The 18,776-nt window shown below is 38.6% G+C and overlaps 3 protein-coding genes across 19 annotated transcripts; 1 reads left to right on the top strand and 2 right to left on the bottom strand.

Moving 5' to 3' along the window:
• Positions 1-1,453: 1,453 nt before the first annotated feature.
• Positions 1,454-7,411, bottom strand: LOC18422195 (ATP-dependent RNA helicase). Its single transcript, XM_006827148.4, has 2 exons — positions 4,459-7,411; positions 1,454-1,823 (listed from the first exon to the last, which is right to left on the bottom strand). The coding sequence occupies exons 1-2, from the start codon at positions 6,756-6,758 to the stop codon at positions 1,769-1,771; spliced, it is 2,355 nt and encodes a 784-aa protein (XP_006827211.2). The 5' UTR covers positions 6,759-7,411; the 3' UTR covers positions 1,454-1,768.
• A 500-nt stretch (positions 7,412-7,911) lies between these two features.
• LOC18422196 (Pentatricopeptide repeat (PPR) superfamily protein) lies at positions 7,912-10,450 on the top strand. The gene has a single exon (XM_006827149.4). It carries the CDS (start codon positions 8,566-8,568, stop codon positions 10,339-10,341), a length of 1,776 nt encoding a protein of 591 aa, XP_006827212.2. The 5' UTR covers positions 7,912-8,565; the 3' UTR covers positions 10,342-10,450.
• A 934-nt stretch (positions 10,451-11,384) lies between these two features.
• On the bottom strand, positions 11,385-18,466 carry LOC18422197 (S-adenosyl-L-methionine-dependent methyltransferases superfamily protein). Of its 17 annotated transcripts, none has more exons than XM_088866109.1 (9): positions 18,377-18,466; positions 18,242-18,289; positions 17,878-18,072; positions 15,923-16,580; positions 15,102-15,312; positions 14,594-14,885; positions 12,944-13,333; positions 12,447-12,524; positions 11,385-11,961 (listed from the first exon to the last, which is right to left on the bottom strand). In XM_088866109.1, the coding sequence occupies exons 4-9, from the start codon at positions 16,565-16,567 to the stop codon at positions 11,733-11,735; spliced, it is 1,845 nt and encodes a 614-aa protein (XP_088722235.1). In that variant the 5' UTR covers positions 16,568-16,580; positions 17,878-18,072; positions 18,242-18,289; positions 18,377-18,466; the 3' UTR covers positions 11,385-11,732. The 17 variants fall into 17 exon arrangements, with proteins under 17 accessions (XP_088722235.1, XP_088722231.1, XP_020520558.1 ...); XM_088866105.1 differs by having other exon boundaries at positions 17,878-18,092; XM_020664899.2 differs by having other exon boundaries at positions 18,173-18,289.
• Positions 18,467-18,776: the final 310 nt, after the last annotated feature.

The raw sequence follows: 18,776 nt of genomic DNA on the forward strand, positions 1-18,776 counted from the left end.
ATTGAAGGTCTTCCCTGATTGTGTTAAAAATATGGTTCTTGTCTATCATGTCGGGTCCAGTTGGCGGCAAAAGTTTTTCCTCATTACATTAAAATTTGGTTCTCCTCAACGTCATGTTTGGGTTTAGTTGGTGGCCTAGATAACCAAGACTGGCTTGGGAAGTTGGAACAGCCAATATATTTTAGAGACCTGAACCTGTCTCTCGTGAAGCAAAATTGTGGTAACTTCCTCTTGAAAGCAAAACTCATCTTTGACCATATGTAAGGGTTATGTGATAAAGTTGCCTCGTTCTTATTTGGCATTTCTTTTAACCTTAGGACCGTAAAGTTCAGATGCTTGAACTTCCCAAGTCTGGTGTTGTCCGACCCCACGTTACAAGGACACCGAGGTGTACCATTAGATGCTCTTGATAAGAATCAAGATGTGTGCAATTGTTTGTTTTTTAATGAAGAGATAGAAACATGTATGGGATTACGCATCCCATGGTGTGCTGGTTGCCTCTCCCTCTCCAAGTGTTTTGAGAATGGCTTATGGTTCTGATGGTAGTATTGTCGAGCTCCATGGTAAGGTCTCTCATTCCATTCAAGAGTTAGGACTCAAATCTCATGGACTTATCACTTTTATCAATTATCCAAAAAAATTGAACCGCGTATGGAGAGTAATATATGTGGGCTTAGTGGACTGAAGTTATATCGAGCGCTTTCATGGAGGCTTAGTGGACTGAAGTCATATCGAGTGCTTTCATGGAGAAAGGTTAAATGGAAGTGACTAAAATTTGTTGAAGTGTTATATAGTAACATCGTATCCTTGATGTGTGTACGCATGCATCTAAATGAGATTTTAGTGAAATATGGTGTCTAAAATTTTCAAAGTGTTACACATGATTATCATGTCCTTGAAGTGTTAACATACCTAAACATGCATCTATCTATATAGGTAAAATCAATGTTTATTTTTGGCTTTTGGGGTCTCTTTTTAAGTAGGGAGGAGTACTACTCTCCCAAGTGAAATAAATGGAAGAACTGCCACATTGTTTTGATTTGTTTTGGTTTTGTGGAGGAAAGTTTCGACAACCATCATGTTTAGATTTAAGCAAAAGGCTGTTTCGCAAATAAAATCACTGTAGGAAGACGCATGGAAAAATAGCTAAATTCAAGTAACGAAATCGGAGAGTAAATAAGTAATGTCGCGTATTAAGTTCAATTTCAAGTGTTGAAACTCCACGAGAAAAAGAAAAATCTGCACGATGAAATGCAACTGCAAATGTTTCTATAAAAATTTCCACCGCTAGTTTTGAAAATAGGAACCAAAGAGCTATAATTTACCGACATAGGGTTCATATCATGAAAAATCGACACGCGTGGGTGGAGTACCATATAATACACACTAAAGTTGTATGGTGTACTTTTTATCATTTCCAAATTATGAAATCAGCAAAATTGGGCATGAAGTATATCCAAGTAGCCATTCTCATTGATCCCAAACATGAGAAATAAATATTTAAAATAAAATAAAATAATTTTAAAAAAAGTTCCTATGACTGGTAGCTGGCGGAACATGCTAATCACAAACACACAACATGTTATTTGATGAAAAATAATTTATAGAAGCATGATATACACCCCACGTAAAACCATGCCTATCCCGTGAAGCCCAATCCTTCTCGAGGGCAGGGCACCCGCGCCTACTGCTTTTGCAGTTGAAAACTTTTGATGCTGCAGCTCATAATGTGAATCTGGTTTCAACGGTCAATGCAAGATGTATAACTTTATGTTGGGACTCCCTTTTTGGAAGAGCGCGATGTCTCCGTTTCAATTCTCTTCCTATTGTGAGAAAGCATATCAGCAATGTCAGATCATTTAAATATGGATAAAGAACAAGAATCACAAAATCAGTCAATTTATAGAGCTGCAGCTAGGGCTGAGAAGCAAAGGGCACCAGTGGAACTGACAAACCTAAAGTGGACAAAGGAAATTATGATTTTCAAAAAAGCCAATCGCTGAACCATCCATAACAAAACATGACTCTCCCTCTCTCTCTCTCTCTTGCACGTTAATGCACAACATCAGTTATCTAGATATAAACAATAAGTGACAATTTTACATGCTCCCAAACTTCGAGAGAGTGATAAACCACTATCATATATGGCTTGATCCCAATCAGAAATAAATATCTGCGACAGAGACTGTAAGTCATGTAGTACAGTAGAGTATTGGTTTTGTTATCTATCAAATAACACTTTACCATTTAAAACAGATTTAGATGCGCGATTATATTCCTTTTCTCATAGTTGTGTAGAACTTTTTCCGTCATAGAATCCTGAGACAGGCTTTGCAAAGAATAGAGACACATGTAAGCATAGAGGTAACTGTTTTATTTATTCTTTTAATTATTTATTCATTTATTCCTCGTAACATTGAGTTACTGCTGCAAATCAACACTCCAAATTTCAAGCAAAACGATACCCAGGAAAATGGAGACAAATCTTTAAGGGAGCATTTGTTTCGTGGAAGCCGGTTTCCAAGACTGTAGCACTCACTTTTGTTAGGCAGGAGTGGTAGTTGCAATTTGGAACCCACGGCTTCCAGTAGGCCTAAAAACAACATTACATGACACTGTTTTTAGGAGCCCACCCCTTCCATGGTAACCCATGGAAGGTGCAGCTTTCGAACTTTGTGGAAAAGGTGGCTCTGAAAAGAAGTAAACTCAGACCAAATAACAAGTTCTTCCTGAACAAGACAAGTACGCAAGTGACATGGTCGGAAAAAAGAGTTTTGACGAGAAATCAGCCAGAGTTTTGTTGATGCTTAAGGAGTGGACCTTGACTTTGACAATGCTTGTGGCTGTAGCCACTCTAGGGTGAACCATGTTATATCTTATATTTTGTGGTTTGCTCTCGATTTTGCTTTATTTTTTCGCACTTGTATTGTGGTTGTAATCGGCTATTATGCATTTAGCCAGCTATGGACATTATCTTCCCTGGGACCCAAGTATTTAGGGTCAATGGGTTCTCCGGAGAACCTAAAACCATGCTCATGATACCCTGCTGCTCAGATGAGTTCAACAAAACACAGTGATTCATCCCAACCCGATTTACTTTATTATATTTGCTATTATACATCGTCTACTTGAATCCAAACCCCCACTACCATTTTGCTAGGACAGCTTCTTTTCTTTATACTCTTATTTTCCCATCCCCGGCCTCCATTTATGCTTCTGCTTGTATACATCTTCTAAGGGAAATCTATCTTTCTCTGGAAATCCTCCCCAAAGGAAATCCCTCAAAAAGTCTTTTTATTTGTTAGCAATTGGTGAGCGAATTAGGTAAAAGGATATGAATAAATAGGTTATTTGGAGGGTGTAGATTTAATAAAACTAATCTCTCTCCATCCCAAGGACAAGAATTCCATCTTCCAATAGGGAGAATTCTTCTAGAACCCTCTATAAATCTATAAACCCCCAAACACCCCCCCCCCCCCCCCCCCCTTCGTCCCACAAAATAAAAAAAAACCAAAAACAAAAACAAAATGAAGAGAGATAAAAGGAAAACAAAACAAACCACTAGCACAAATGGCCTAAATTGGTTTGCTTTGGCATAAAGGCAACCCAAAGTACGTGTTTGACATTTGCTCAGCCCCACAACCAAAAGACTGTGAGGCCTAAAAGCTCATAGTCAGGGCTAGAGATCCCAATAGCTTCATTTTTTGACATGTTCAGACTAATACATAGGCTACCTCGAAACATCTCAAAAACCTATATAGCCTCTTCATCTATCTCATACTAGCCTCTTCATCTATTTTCATCTATCTTCATCTATCTCATACTAGCCTCTTCATCTATTTTCATCTATCTCATACTAGCCTCTGCCATACTAGGAACTCCTTGCCTAAGACCTCTAGAGCTAGAGAAGCAGCCTTCCAGGACCCCATTTATAAGAATTGAGAAATGGACAGTCAAGAAACACCCTGAGATACACTTTCTCCCCCCTCTCAATGAAGCTCATCAGTTTTATGGTTTCGTCAATGTCTTAAGATCCTTTTCCTACATCTTACAGCAGCAAAAGCTTTCTATGATGTCAAGCCTATGATGCTCAAGCCCCTAAAGGGTCCTTGATTTAAGATAAGTGTCAATACTTGACATAATAGTTTTTGGGGCAAATTATTTTTTTGGCTTTTCTGCAGCAATTCAGCTCCAATTCCAAATCAATGATTTACGTACAAGGAATAGGAAACTGTCTAGTAAGTAGGCGGAGCTATCCAGAGTTCCAGACTATCCATGCATCATTTTGGCTCGGAAGAGTGTTCGTGTGTATCAATGTGTGTATGCATGCGTATGAAAAGGTAAACATACCTATGTACTAAAATTGCAGCTAAATTTTCATCAAACATTAAACAGAGAATATAGACGGCAACTTATCCACAGAAAAGGAAAGGAAAAAATAAAGAACACAGTACTTACTTAATAACCGCCTTTATAAGGGATCTTGGTCTCTGAAAAACCTGTTCTTTCATTTTGTCCTTTGGTCTTCCAGCCTGCCTTGTTTCAGGTTTCCAACAGGCTTTAGCTAGAGATTGACCAAGTAAATCTGCAATACTTGTTGCCATATCAGCAGCTTTCTGAGCATATGGAAATGTTTCCTCCTTAAAGTGACGAGACAGCCATAAATACATAGACAGAACCAGATGCTTAGTCTCTAAGTCCAATAACTCTGAGTCATTCCTTGCCGACCCTTTTGGCATACCCATCGCAATACTCACTGGCAAGTTTTGGCTATAAGAAGAAGCAAACCTCAATAGATGGTACATGGCTTTTGGGTCTCGCACATTAACTGGGGCAAAGCAAAAATTGAATCTATCTTCTAGCGATAGCCCTTGGACTTTCTCTAACATTTGTGCCACCTTCTTTATATGGTCATGGCGGCACAAAAAGTAAGACCCGTCCAATCGAGAATTCTCCCCAAACTTATCTAATAGTTGACAAAAAGTAACATTTGGAAGCTGACCAGAAAATAACTCGACCTGCTCAAAGAAAGGAAATAGACCAACCCTTTTCACTTCATCAAAATGTTGTTGAAGGCATTCAATGAGATAATTGAGGTCATCCATATGCAATGTGGTTGTTAGCCCATCTGGGTATATGCTCCCTCTCCTCCCTGCCCTTCCTGCTATTTGCTTCACTTGGCTCGCAGCAACAGGAACCATTTTATTACCATTATACTTTGTGAGGCCATAGAAAACAACCCTTCTTATATTAAGATTCAATCCCATTCCAACTGCATCACTTGCAACAAGTACATCATATTCGTTGTTTTGGTCATTGAATAGATTGGCTTGTTGCCTTCTAGTCTCAGGGGGCAAAGCCCCATAAATCACACAACAATGGTGCTTGGTGAATTTCTCAATTGCCATTTTCACCTCAAATATTTCCCTTCTTGAGAAAGCAACTATGCAATCACCGGGTAGAACATTTCTAAGGTCCCCCATTAAGGTTTTGGCTTCTACCACCAAAGGCTTGAACCTTTGGTAGTGATTCTCTATCAATTCATCACCAGTATCAGCACAAATCTTCCTAACAATCTTCAAAACACTAGGATCCCCACACAAATGTATCTCATCAGCTTTAAGACCCAACAAAGCCCGACTCCAAGCATATCCTCTATATGGGTCAGCCATCATTTGTATCTCATCTATGACGGCTACATCATACAGTTCATCAGTAGAAACCATCTCAACCGTACAGGCCACATGGTTGGAGAAAGGCACAATTTTCTTCTCTTGACCAGTGTGAAGACTACAATATACCCCTAGTGAATTCACCTTATCAAAGACTTCCATGGCTAAAAGCCTAAGGGGACTGCAATACACCCCCTTTTTGGCTTCCATGAACCTTTGCAAAGCATTATATGTTTTTCCACTATTTGTTGGACCACAATGGTATACAATCTTTCGCTTCATTGCTCGAGCAAATGGGAACCAAGTGTGAGGTTTTGTGAGATCAGCCGATTCAACCAAGCCTTGAAATCGCTTGATTTCATTAGGAAACTCATCCAAACAAAATTCTACGAAAATGGGGAACAAGAACTTGTGGGCCTCCTCAGAGGGCCCAACTGATATGAGGTATTTAGCAACATTATCAGGACATTTTTTAAGGAAAAATGCTCTGAACTTTTTAGCAGCAGTGGGGAAATAGGACCCACTGATGTAAAGGGCGAGAGCTTGGTCACAAGCCCAACCAGAACGAGCAAAAGATCGAATAACATCGACCAAGACCTGCCAATCCGATTTGGTTTGCTTATCTCCCATCTCAGAATCGCGTAATTCTTGATATAACAAAGTGGGGTTTCGAGAAGTCACTAATTTGTGGTCAAATACAATCGAGGTATCTGATTTTTCAGAATTTGCCTCTGTATCTTTTTCATCAACAGAGGAAATTATATCGGATCCTGAGTTTTCATGCTCAATCAACACAGAGTACCCATTTATGCCCCAAAGTGCGATAAACTTAAATCTATATATCTCTCTAACCAAAGAATTCTGGGGTTGAAACCCACGAGACACCCCATGAAATTGTTGGTAGAGAGAGAAACTTGAAGAAAATCTATGACTACTTGAAAACCCAAATTGTGATAACGCATTAGAGATATTATTAGATATGGTTGCAGAACTGAGAGGCGGGTAAGACCCACTAAACCATTTACTAAACAATCTTCGGCCCTTTAACGGAAGAGCGAGAAAACGCGAAGTTGGACCTCTTGCCATTAACACAATAACAATTCCATGAAAACCAAATTTCCTCTTTCTCTCACTAAGATTCGAAGTCTGAGAGTAACAAAAGGAACAAGAAAGAATGGAATCTAAGAATAATAACAGGAACAAAAAAGGATGGATTGCGTACCTAGGAGTGAGAAAAGTAGATAGAGAAACGTATGTAGAGAGAGAAAGTAGTGGCCTTGAGTTCGGTTATAAGTTAGAGGTTGCAAGCTCTCAGAAACCCTAAAAAAAAAATTTGAAAGAAAAAAGAGGGAGTGGGGATGTTTAGTGAGGAGCCGCGAACGATTGGGAGTGGACTCATGATCGCCGGTTTGTTCTGGAGTGGACCTCAGTTGCCCAATCTTTTATACAAATACTAAAATAATTATTTTTAGGGTTTGGAATCTTGATTTTCTTTTCGCCAACTATAAACGATTTGAAAGTTTTTCAATTCCAAAAATGAAATTTTTGGTAAGTTTTGAGATGGAGCTTTACCTTTTGATAGAGTTGTAGCCCTATAAAAACATTTTATGTACTCTAATCAGTTAAATATGTTAGGGGCGCCAACAGTGGTCCTCTCTCTCTCTCTCTCTCTCTCTCTCTCTCTAGAAAGTGAAGATTAAGGGTGGGAACAGGTCGAGACGTCGCAGGGCCCAAACCCAACCCCGTCCAAGCATATAAAAAAAAAGGTTGCAGTTTGCACACGGATGCATCCGTAGGTGTAGAGGTAAAGTGTACTTTCAAATTTTATTGTGGTATATAATTTTGATGTAAAATATTCTTAGGATTATCTCAAAATTTATTTTTATATTTAATTATAAAATTTTAAATTTTAAAAATAATTAAAATCAAGTTGATCTATAAACATATGAAAATCTTGAACATGAACGGTGTAGATAATACGTTGTAAAATGCGACTTAAAATCTGTTTATTTTTCATGTTCATACATTTCGATCTCGATGTCGAGATGATCAATCAAAAGGTTTTTCAACAATAAAACTACCTTTTTTAATGGATTTTTGAGGTGCATCCATAATTTTACATTATAAGGTTGCATCTTTATATAACCTTTTTTCAAATAAAAAATATATGAAAATTGATTTTATGTATTTTATACTATATAATTAGTATACTTTACATGTAATGTATACTAATATATTTATAACGAGTTAGTTTGACCTGGACCTTAACCCGACCCGACCTAATAGAATCCAAACTGCATCTAGATGGTTGGGTCGAGGTCAAGTGACCTAGATCGACCTGTTGGATCCATCATCTGGGTCCAGACCCTAACCCGATTGGGTCATCCCCTCAGGCCCCATGGGTCAAACCATTTCCCACCACTAGTGCAGATCTCTCTCTTACATATGTTCATAGAGTTAAATCTGTGCAATCTTTTGTTGAGTGGATAAGAGGACACACACCCACTAAGAGCATGTAACTATTGTTTGAAAACTAATGGGAATTGGATCAAGGCTGAGAGTGATTAGTAGCTGACATTAACAACACTGCAAAGTTTTTAAAAACAATTTCTTTGCCGATTGTGATTACTAGGGTCTCTTTGTACATTCCTTTCTCCTACTGGCAGCTCTCTTCCTCTTAGATCTCAATACTGTAATCTCCCTGTTTGTTTATTACCTTTCTTCTCGCAGTGGTCTTAGATCTCTCTCTCTCTCTCTCTCTCTCTCTCTCTCTCTCTCTCTCTAATCTGGGAATGCTTAGAGAGAGAGTGTGAACCCTTTCATCAGGCGTTCCTCCACAAGCCGTCCCAAACTAAAACCTCTCTCCAATCCCTTCACTTCAGCTTTCTCTCTCATGGCTAGAAAACCCATCTCACAAGCTAACCGTGATCACAGCGCCAATTGGGGAACATGCCAAACGAATTTTGCAATTGCAGAGCTCGCAAAAGAAGGAAAAATCAATGAAGCTCGTAAACAATTCGATAGATTGCTACACAAAGATATAATTTCATGGACCTCGATTATCTCTGCTTATATCAAGTGTAAAATGATCCGAGAAGCTCGTCAATTATTCGATCGATCGCCCCATAAAAATGTTATCACTTGGACTGCTATGCTGTCAGGTTATATTCGAACAAACCAAATTCATGAAGCCGAGAAGCTCTTTCAGCAAATGCCAGATAAAAACATTGTTTCTTGGAACACCATGATCTTGGGTTACACCCAAAATAACAGAATTTGGTGCGCTTATAAGCTTTTTGAGCAGATGCCCCAGAAAAATGTGGTTTCATGGAACACCATGATCACAGCTCTGGCTCAAAATGGAGAGATAGAAGAAGCCATTAAGCTTTTTAACAAGATGGGTAATAGAGATGTGATTACTTGGACAGCAATGGTAACTGGACTTGCTAAAAATGGAATGGTCGATGAGGCTCGAAAGCTCTTCGATACCATGCCTGAGAAGAATGTGGTTTCTTGGAATGCCATGATAGCTGGTTATGTGCAAAATTCTCAATTAACAGAAGCTCAATCCCTGTTTAATGAGATGCCGGAGAGAGATATAGCTTCATGTAATAATATGATAACTGGGTACATACAAAATGGGATGCTCGACAATGCCCGCCACCTTTTTAGAGAGATGAGAGAGAGGAATGTGGTTTCATGGACTGCAATGATCACTGGTTTTGCTCAGGCTGGTGAGAATGAGAAGGCAATCAAAACCTTTGCAAGGATGCGTCGAGCCCAAGTGAACCCAAACCGTGCCACCTACATGAGCCTGTTAAGCTCATGCGGGTGCATGGCCGGCTTAGACGAAGGGAAACAAGTGCACCAACTCATAAGCAAGACGCATTGGCATGAAGATGTGTATGTACAGAGTGCGTTAATCAGCATGTATGAGAAGTGTGGTCAAATCGATTTAGCAAAAGAAATCTTCGATTGCACGAAGAAAAAGGACGTCATCTCATGGAATGGCATGATAGCTGCTTATGCCCATCATGGCATGGGGCTCGAATCCATTCGATTGTTTGAGGCAATGCGATCTCTCGGGTTTGAACCTGACGATGTCACCTATGTTGGAGTCTTATCAGCATGTAGCCATTCAGGGCTGGTTACAGAGGGACTCGAATACTATGATTCTATGGTAGAGACAGGAAATGTGCTGGTGAGAGAAGAGCATTATGCTTGTGTGGTTGATCTCTTGGGCCGAGCTGGAAGGCTCGAAGAGGCAGTGAGCTTCATTCTTGATTTAAAAAATAGGCCTGGTGCTTGCATTTGGGGTGCATTGCTTGGGGCCTGTAGTGTGCATGGTGATGTGAAAATTGGGGAATTCGCATCCAAGAGGCTCATAGAGATAGAGAGAGAAAATGCGGGGACATATATGCTTTTGGCCAATATATATGCAACAGTGGGGCGGTGGAGAGCGGCAGCGGGGGTGAGGTTAAAGATGAGAGAGGAAGGGTTGAAGAAGCAGCCTGGTTGCAGTTGGATTGAGGTGAAAAATAGAGTGAATGTGTTTGTTGTGGGGGATAAGTCTCATGAGAAGGCTGAGAGGATTTATAGCTTGCTTAAAGGTTTATATAGGCACATGATGCGGGCTGGGTACGTACCTTCTTTCCTACCAAAATTCTAAAGTGAAAGACTGACTGACGATCCATTTATAATGGCATCCAGTGTCCACAATCACTAATTCTTTTAAACTAATTGTATTGTAGAATATCATCAATTAATTCATTTCTCCATATTTGTTTTGAGAGAAAGGAAGAGACACATTTGACATGAAAAACATGGCAATGCCGATCAAGCGTGAGACTTGGGCCAGCCTTGCTTAAAACCCTCAGCCTTAAAAATCCATCATATAAGGCGGTTTTGAAGTTGGAAAACCTTGTAATTGATCTATATCTCGACATCGATACAGAAAGTGAGTACAGAATGTGAGAGGAGGGGGGGGGAGCAGTATACCTTCTGATGGGTTCAACCCATAAAATAAGCAACCCATAATATTGCATCTTACAATACGTTATCTAGACCGTCCATTTTCAATATTTTCATGTCGTTATAGATCTACTTGATTTGCACCATATTTAATGTGTTTATAGAGATCTACTTGATTTGCACCATATTTAAAAGCTAAAATATTATACTTAGAGATGCAAATGGATTCTCACGCTATCCTAAGATTTTTCTCTTTTTTTTTTGACAACAAAATTAGATTTAAATCTTATTATAAAATTTGGTGGTGCCCCTTACTTCAATTGTTAACCCATCCGAAAATTAACAAGTACTGGTGTAGGCCAACCCAATCCCATTAATAGGTCCGCACACCTAGCCCAAGTGTAGGGTCAGTCCGAGCCTTGGGCCTCTAGGATCATGGGTGATACTTGGGCCAGCCTTGGCCTACACTGGGCCTAGAGGATCCCGGGCCCACCCAAGCCGTAGCTCATTGCCACCCCTACAAGAAAGCTGGCAATACAGCATACAAAATATAAAGTGTGCTGCAGACATGCAGATCAAAACATAAAAGATGTGCTGCATACCTGCACACCAGAAATCTCTCTACCCCTTCTTTTTAACTGCTCAATGTAAGACATCCACTACACATATCTAGTTATATTAACATCCGCACAATTTTCAAGATCAAGCTCATAATTGGAGAAGAAAAAACACCACCAAAAGTAAGTAAATAAGATTAGCATTGTTTCTTAACTCTTAAAATGTCAACAAAACACAGCAAATCCTACACAATCTACAAGATAAAAGAATAGCCAGCCCCACCTCCACATTGATTCATACAAACCCAACATTGCATCATTCTCATCGCCTCTGCCTCAGCTTAAATTAACACTCTTGTCCTTAGTTCACCTTTACTCCACAATTCTGTGAGCAGTAATCGTGTAAGCCCAACCAGTCTGCTTTCCTTCTACTCGTCTATATCTCTGTCGCTCTACATAACTTATTTCCGAGCCCTCTTTTGCTCTCTCCATTTCTCTCTAGAGAACTCTCTCTCTATATCTAGAGAACTGTCTATTGTTCTTGAGCTGTACCATTGGTAATCCAATATTGTTTAACTGCAACCAATACCTTTTGAGGCACCAAAGGGCCATCTTCGTGATCCACCATTTTGGTGTTCCATCTCATTCCACTAGCCATCTTCTTCACCTTGTTTAGGACATCAACATCATCACGGAATATGACTGCCCCTTCGGGCCTCAAGATCCGGTCCATTTCCAAGAGAATGTCTTCCATCTTGCACCTGCTTATGGCAATTCAAAAGCATAGACCATCAGTAAAATGATTGTTTCGAGAAATAAACAATGGATACCCAGTGAAATAAGTGGACCCATTAATATCCAAGAATGGACCTAAAGTTTTTGGAATTAGAAGGATCCTGAGCCATGAAAATACCACAAGCACCAATTATTTTGAAAGAAGGCCTTGCGGCTAGTTCAATCACTTGCAAGAAGTTAAGAATTGAAACAAAAGAAAGAACAAATTATCATGACTGATTCAAACCCAAAATGTATGTAACAAATATGAATTTTGAGGGGGGAAAAAGATATTGTTGCAAAGTGGAATTCAATTCATGGCAATTTTTTCGCTTTTTTAATACCATTTGCAGTTTTTTGTGGCTTTTTGGAATGTTTTACTGTTTTGATATCATCTAGAATTGACAATATTCCAATCAACTAATAGAAGAGGAAAGCAATGTTTCAAAGTTTGTACAAGAGATGGACTTACTTGTCATTATACAAGCTGAAAACACCATGCGCATGAATAAGGTCATATGTCCTTGGGTAAGTGGAGAAAGCTTCACACCTGAGGTAGTGAGAGAAACGAATGTTTATGCAATCAACAGCCAACAAAGAAAAAGTATAACCATCCTCATTCGATGTTTATACACTCAAGAGATAGAACTTACATCAAATTACGTCTAATAGAAACCGGCAATTGAAGAAGAGAAAAAGGTACAATGCTCACAACAACAAAATACTGCATTTGAGTATGAACATCAACTTTCGGATCCCAATTGCTTATAGAGAGATGTCTATGCAGTGAGTTTCAAAAGAAAAATACCGAGAACTTTCTTGCAGATTAATGGCTTTCTCAGAAAACACATTGTTGCAGTATGTTGCATAAATCATTATTAGCCAGAGACGACTTGCGAAAAAATGTTTACGAAATTAAGATTTAACTCGAACAATGCAACGAGTATGAAAAGCCGACAAAAAGCATACCAGTCGTGGTAAATGCCAATCAAGCCTCGCTCATATATGACACCCAATGTGTTCTTCTCAGCAATAGTAGGCACGACATTCATCACCCATGACTTAGGAGATTCGATAGCAGCGGCAAAACCACCAAGACCTGCATTCATGTCCATGATGTTGCGATATCGGCCTGATACAATTAACTTGTTTATTTTCTTGTAAAGATTAACATGCTTCCTCCACAACTTATTGTCCTCCTTATATGATTCCACCGTCACCCCTGGTACTGATCCACTAGCAATCCTAGGAGGAACAGCCATCAATCTGTCTGGAAATTTCTCTAATGCCCCTCCAGATACTTCATCTGGACTGTTAACCTCAGGATAAGGGGTTATGCATGTCTCCATTTTCTTGTACCTGAGAGCGACACCAAAGAGAATAAGGGGAAACAATAATGAAAAAAGTAAAGAATTGGGTGAAATCCTTTTTGTTGTTAGATTCCTAATATGACTATCGTCTTTCAGCACATCATAGGATTTTTTTTTTTTTGAGTTGTTTGGGAAAGGATAATTTCTTTTCTCAGTACATTCACTGGGAAGCCAACACAGATGCATGTAACTTGGCCTAATCAGGATAAGGGAAATCGTAGTCCCATAGGTGTTTCCCATCTTTGGGACTCTTTCTGTCATTGTAAAGAATTTATTGCACCTCCCTCTCAGATCAGTAAATAGAAGTTACTAAAAAAATGGTTTTTATGTCACAAAAATAATTATTTTACAAAAAAGAAAAGGAAGAAGTTTATATAAGGTTGCAACCTTAAAATATAGATTTAAAGATGCACTGCAAAAATCCATCGGAAAATATTGTTTTCATGTTGAAGAACCCTCTAGTTGATCATCTCAACATCGAGATGTATGAATATTTAAAAAAAAAAAGAGAGATTTTGAATTCCAGAAATAGTGCATCTTGCAACACATATCTAGACCGTCCATTTTCAAGATTTTCATATGTTTATAGATCTACTTGATTTTAATCATTTTTTTAGTCTAAAATTTTATAACTAGATATGAAAATAGATTTTCAGATAATCCTAAGAATTTTTTAGACCGAAATTATATACTATAATTAAATTTGGAGCTGTGCCTTAATTGGATTGTTTAAGGTTTGAACCTTATAGAAACCACACCCAAAAGAAAAAGAAAGCCTGGAAAGCAATGGGAGAAATTCCAATGTGCAAAACATGCATGCATGTAAGGTGCCTACAAATATTGTTGCAAAATGAGATTTTACATGTGGGATTCTGTGCATAATTAAACACTAAGTTGCACATCATTGGGCATTTATTTTCTAACTTCAAATAGGTAAAAAACTCAAATCATTATTGGAAAACAATGACATACCTAGGTCAATCCACAGTGTTTCTCAGTTCATTAAAATGTCATAAAATGTTTTTTAATGCAACTTTTGAAACTGGTTTCAATCTCATGGTAAAACTAAGAAAGGTGGATGCACAAATCAAATGAAAGGAATCAAGACAAACAAACATTATACTGTAAGACAAACATATTTTCTATTATACATATAGAATTAGCTACTCAGAAAGGATAGAGAAACACACATGCAAATGCAAATGAAAGTAACATCATGCTATTGAATTGGAGATGCATAGAAACTAACCAGACATCATCTGGTTTAGGAGATTCACACAAAGAGACTCGCGCCTCGTCTCTTCCAGGGCAAGATTCACTGTTTACTCTCTTCCTCCAAACAGCAATATCTCCATTCTGAGAAACCTTTTCCCAGCACAAAAGAGCTGCAATCTCTTCAATTTTTCTTTGCTCCTCTTGGAGGTCTTCCTTAGTCCTTTGCCATGCTTGATAGTGAGTCTCCCAATTGATTGGAGGGCCTGATAGCACCCAGTATCCACCAGGTCTTAGAACTCGATCCACTTCCATCAAGTACATTCCATCTGCCAATACAACAATTTACTTTAGAGAAAAATCCAGAGGTAACATGGAGAACATTACAAATCTGACATGGCACTCACATTATAGAAATAACAAGATCAAATATGTACCATGAAGATTAAGAGACTTGTGAAGCATAACAATCAAAATAGAATAAAAAATTAGAAAGAAGTCCTGCCAAAAACTTGGGCAACAGAAAAACTGAAATTGTTTCTCACCGTTGCCTCCCCAAGGGATTAGACAACGTGAACAGTGAGCCATATCAAATGCTCGAGATGGATATGGCAGCTTAATGGTCCCAAGAACACCAATAACTGCAGGCACACCTCGTTCTAAAGCAAACTGGACCTGAGCTTCATGTGAATCCCTTGGAGCAAAGGACATGGCAATTACATTTCTTTTTAAGAGATAAGCACCCCAGCTAGCAACCTACACCAAGTTAGAATCAAGAATCACTTTCACTGTCACAAGAAAAGATTATGGCCAACAACTGCATAAGAAAATGTACAGAGTCCCACATTGAAACACGTATTTTACTACCATGGACAACTTAAAGAAAATCAATAACTAAATACAGAAAGAGCCCACTGGAAAATATATTTACAATGAATGACATAATATACGTTTTCTGTTTTTAATAAAAAGATAATCTAAATGTTCTTGATTTAGAGAGAAACTGGAATTCGAAGATAATAATTTTGGCAAACAAATAAATGTAAAGGGACAAGAGGAAATTAAATAATGGAATGAATGACATAAAGCAATGTACTATAGCAAGACAGCAGCTTATTGTGTCATCTCCATCCAATGACATGATGCACAGTGAGCGTGCTGGAACCAACAATGGAGTCAAGTCGTGTTCCTGTAAGCCCCACTCTCTAAACCAGCACCCATCAAACCAATGGAGGCTGATCATCCGATGTATTATATAGTTTTTCCACAATCAGTTTAATTATAGTGTACTTCCTATAACTAATTATGAGCTAATAGATTCCAAAAATGTCAGTCCATAAAAAAACCTAAGAGGCTAAAAACATACCCCACATCCAGTATCCAGCGCAGTTCTAACAGTGCCATTGGCAATAGGAATTACGGCAGCAAGTTGATTGATATATGTATCAGCTCCTTGAGGAAATTGTGTTCCACCACCAGGAAACCTGAACACGTTACCCTCATATTGGACCCAGTTCTGCACAGCCTTCTCCACTGTCAGACTCTTATATGGCACATTTGCATAAGGGACATAATCTCGGCTCTTTGGCCATTGAAATGGAGTCACATAACCCTTGGGCGCAGGGATGAGACAATCCAACGTTTCTTCATCTGTTGGGCAATGCCTCTCTCTGTATATCATATTTTCACGAGGAAATGTCATTGCCCGCCTCTGATCTTGACAAGGAGTATAGTCAATATAGCGAGCGTCACACGGCTCAAAAACTTTAGGCTTGGATTCAAAAAGGTCCTTTGTGATTCCGGCATCACCATGATGAGTCTCGAAGCTCAAGTTCGGCATGACATTACATTCTGTTTGACTTGTAATTTGCATAGCTATGCTATCTCCCTTTCCAAAACCACTCTTCTGCCATACTCCCAATATGTAGAAGAAACAGCACAATCCCACCACAATAAATATGGAAATAGAGCTGCGAGTCCTGCTTTCAGAGGGGTTGAATTTTGACCCCATTGTGTACCAGAAGCTGTTACATCCGAGGCCATTTCAGCAAATATGAAAGAGATTTTATTGTGAGTAGCTACTAGAGATACATATGGTAAATGTTAAAAGCAAGTAAATGGCGCAAATACTGCAATGCTTAAATCCATGTATAGTAAAATAATGTAAAAGTTTCTTTCTTTAGATGAGAGAAAGGGCAAGGAAGTTGGCCACAGAACTTATTTTCTCGTGGGCCAATAACAGCAATATAAGCAACGAATAAAAGCATGATTTACAAAGCATTGTCCAAATAATATCAGGAGACAAAAGTACAGCACGAGAAGCAAGATTATTCAATCATTTAATGGACAGAAGATGCCAAGCTTTAAATATCCTCACTGGCTGCACAGATAAGCATCTTACAACATAGAAAAGACTCCAATAGTGGCTGCACAGATAAGCACCTTACAACATAGAAGAGACTCCAATAGATAAACCAAGAAACTTTATACTCGAAATAATCGCACATTTATGAATCTTTTGTATATTCATTTCTTTTTGTGAGTAAATAATACGCATCCCAAAATATGCCATGATAACGATAAGCAAACGTTGTAAACAACAACCAGGTGGAAACACAAGCATGACCCAACTCCCAACCTTTAAAGATCGAAATCAGTAGATCACATACTGCTCAAGGAAACAATTAGATAGAATAATTCCAAATCAAGGATGAATTATTTTTTAACATGCAGCATTACCTCATCAAGATTGCTTTCGGAAAGGTATATAAAGAATGGTGGTAGACTCGGAACAAATATAAAACCCCAGCAATCAGAACCCCTCAGTTGGTTTAACAAAAACAAACGAACAATTTAAGCCCTATAAGGAGGCTAGCAAGTATCAAGAACATTGTACTAGCAACCATATGTTTCAAGAAAATAGACTACATGAACATATCATAAAGTCAAAAAAAAAAAAACATAGATAACTAATAGTTCACCATAGATTCAGATAAAATCTCAAAATACATCCAAACAAACAACATAGTGATTAAAGAAAGTAACAGCAGGGAGGCATGATATGTATCAGATTTGATCTGCCAAATCTATATTTCCAAGAAAGAAGTAGACTAACAGTGGAAAGAATAAAAATGTATAAAGTGAACTTTCACGGCAAACTGAACCGCTAAAGCTGAATCTAACAAAATAATCAAACAACTTATGAAATAACCAAATCAAAAGCACAAATAGAACCAAAACACATCAGAATTACTTCAATGAATGCCAAGCCACCAAATTTTGTGATTTCAAAACAACAAAGGCTCAAGTACACATATTTACCTCTATTTGGCAGTCAAGAGGCCAGATCAAGAGCTCAAGGCTCTAAACAGCCACCCTCGATCCAGTGAGAAATCCCAGAACACAGTTTCTACTGCATTCCAGAGCAGAAAAACTAGGTCTAACAGCAGTGAGTGCAAAAATACAGCATAAGAAGAAGCAGTAGAGGAATTCGAAACTCGATTGTGTTCTTAATACCTGCAAATCCCAACAAAAAACTTTGTGTTTGCACAAGCTTCAGATCAGTAAGCAGAAACCACACATGAAAAGGTTATAAACCCTAGAACACAGTTTCTACCTCGAACAGTGCTCAAGCTCTGGATCTGTAAGCAAATAAGGGGATTTCAACGATAAATAAGAACCTGACCGGCGAATTAGAAGAATCCCCTTGTTTGCAAAACCCTAGGTGCTGGCTCTGCTAAAAAAAAAAGAAACAGAAAAAACGAAGATTTTTTTTACTGAACACGCAACAACTTAGAGAAAGAAAGCACTTAGACCTTACATATGGGACGGGTTTCAGGGGCTCTCTTCAAGTTTAGAGAGAGAAAGACGCGTCGATCTGATCAAGGCGATTTTGTTTGGGTTTGAGCTCGGATTTGTCAGCGAAATACGCGGGTTTTTATCGAAACCTGTTATCATATCGATTGAGTACGGGTCCCATGCTCTTTCTCTCTCTAAATTGGCTTTTCTTTTAATGATGACGTCACTGCACTCCCTCTTTGCTCTCTCTCTCATCATCTCCACTACATTATTCACCTTTACATTTTCTCCTACCAAATCGTCCTCCCTCTTCCTCTCTCATGTTGACAATCGATCCGATCAGGCCCGGGACGTGATGGGTAGACTTACCTCCGGTTTGGATATGAGTTTAAAATTTGGACTCTAATGTTATTTGGGTCCGT

Source organism: Amborella trichopoda, chromosome 4 (assembly GCF_054954075.1).
Source record: "Amborella trichopoda isolate Santa Cruz 75 chromosome 4, AtrichopodaSantaCruz75HAP2 v2.0, whole genome shotgun sequence".
Taxonomy (NCBI): Eukaryota; Viridiplantae; Streptophyta; class Magnoliopsida; order Amborellales; family Amborellaceae; genus Amborella; species Amborella trichopoda.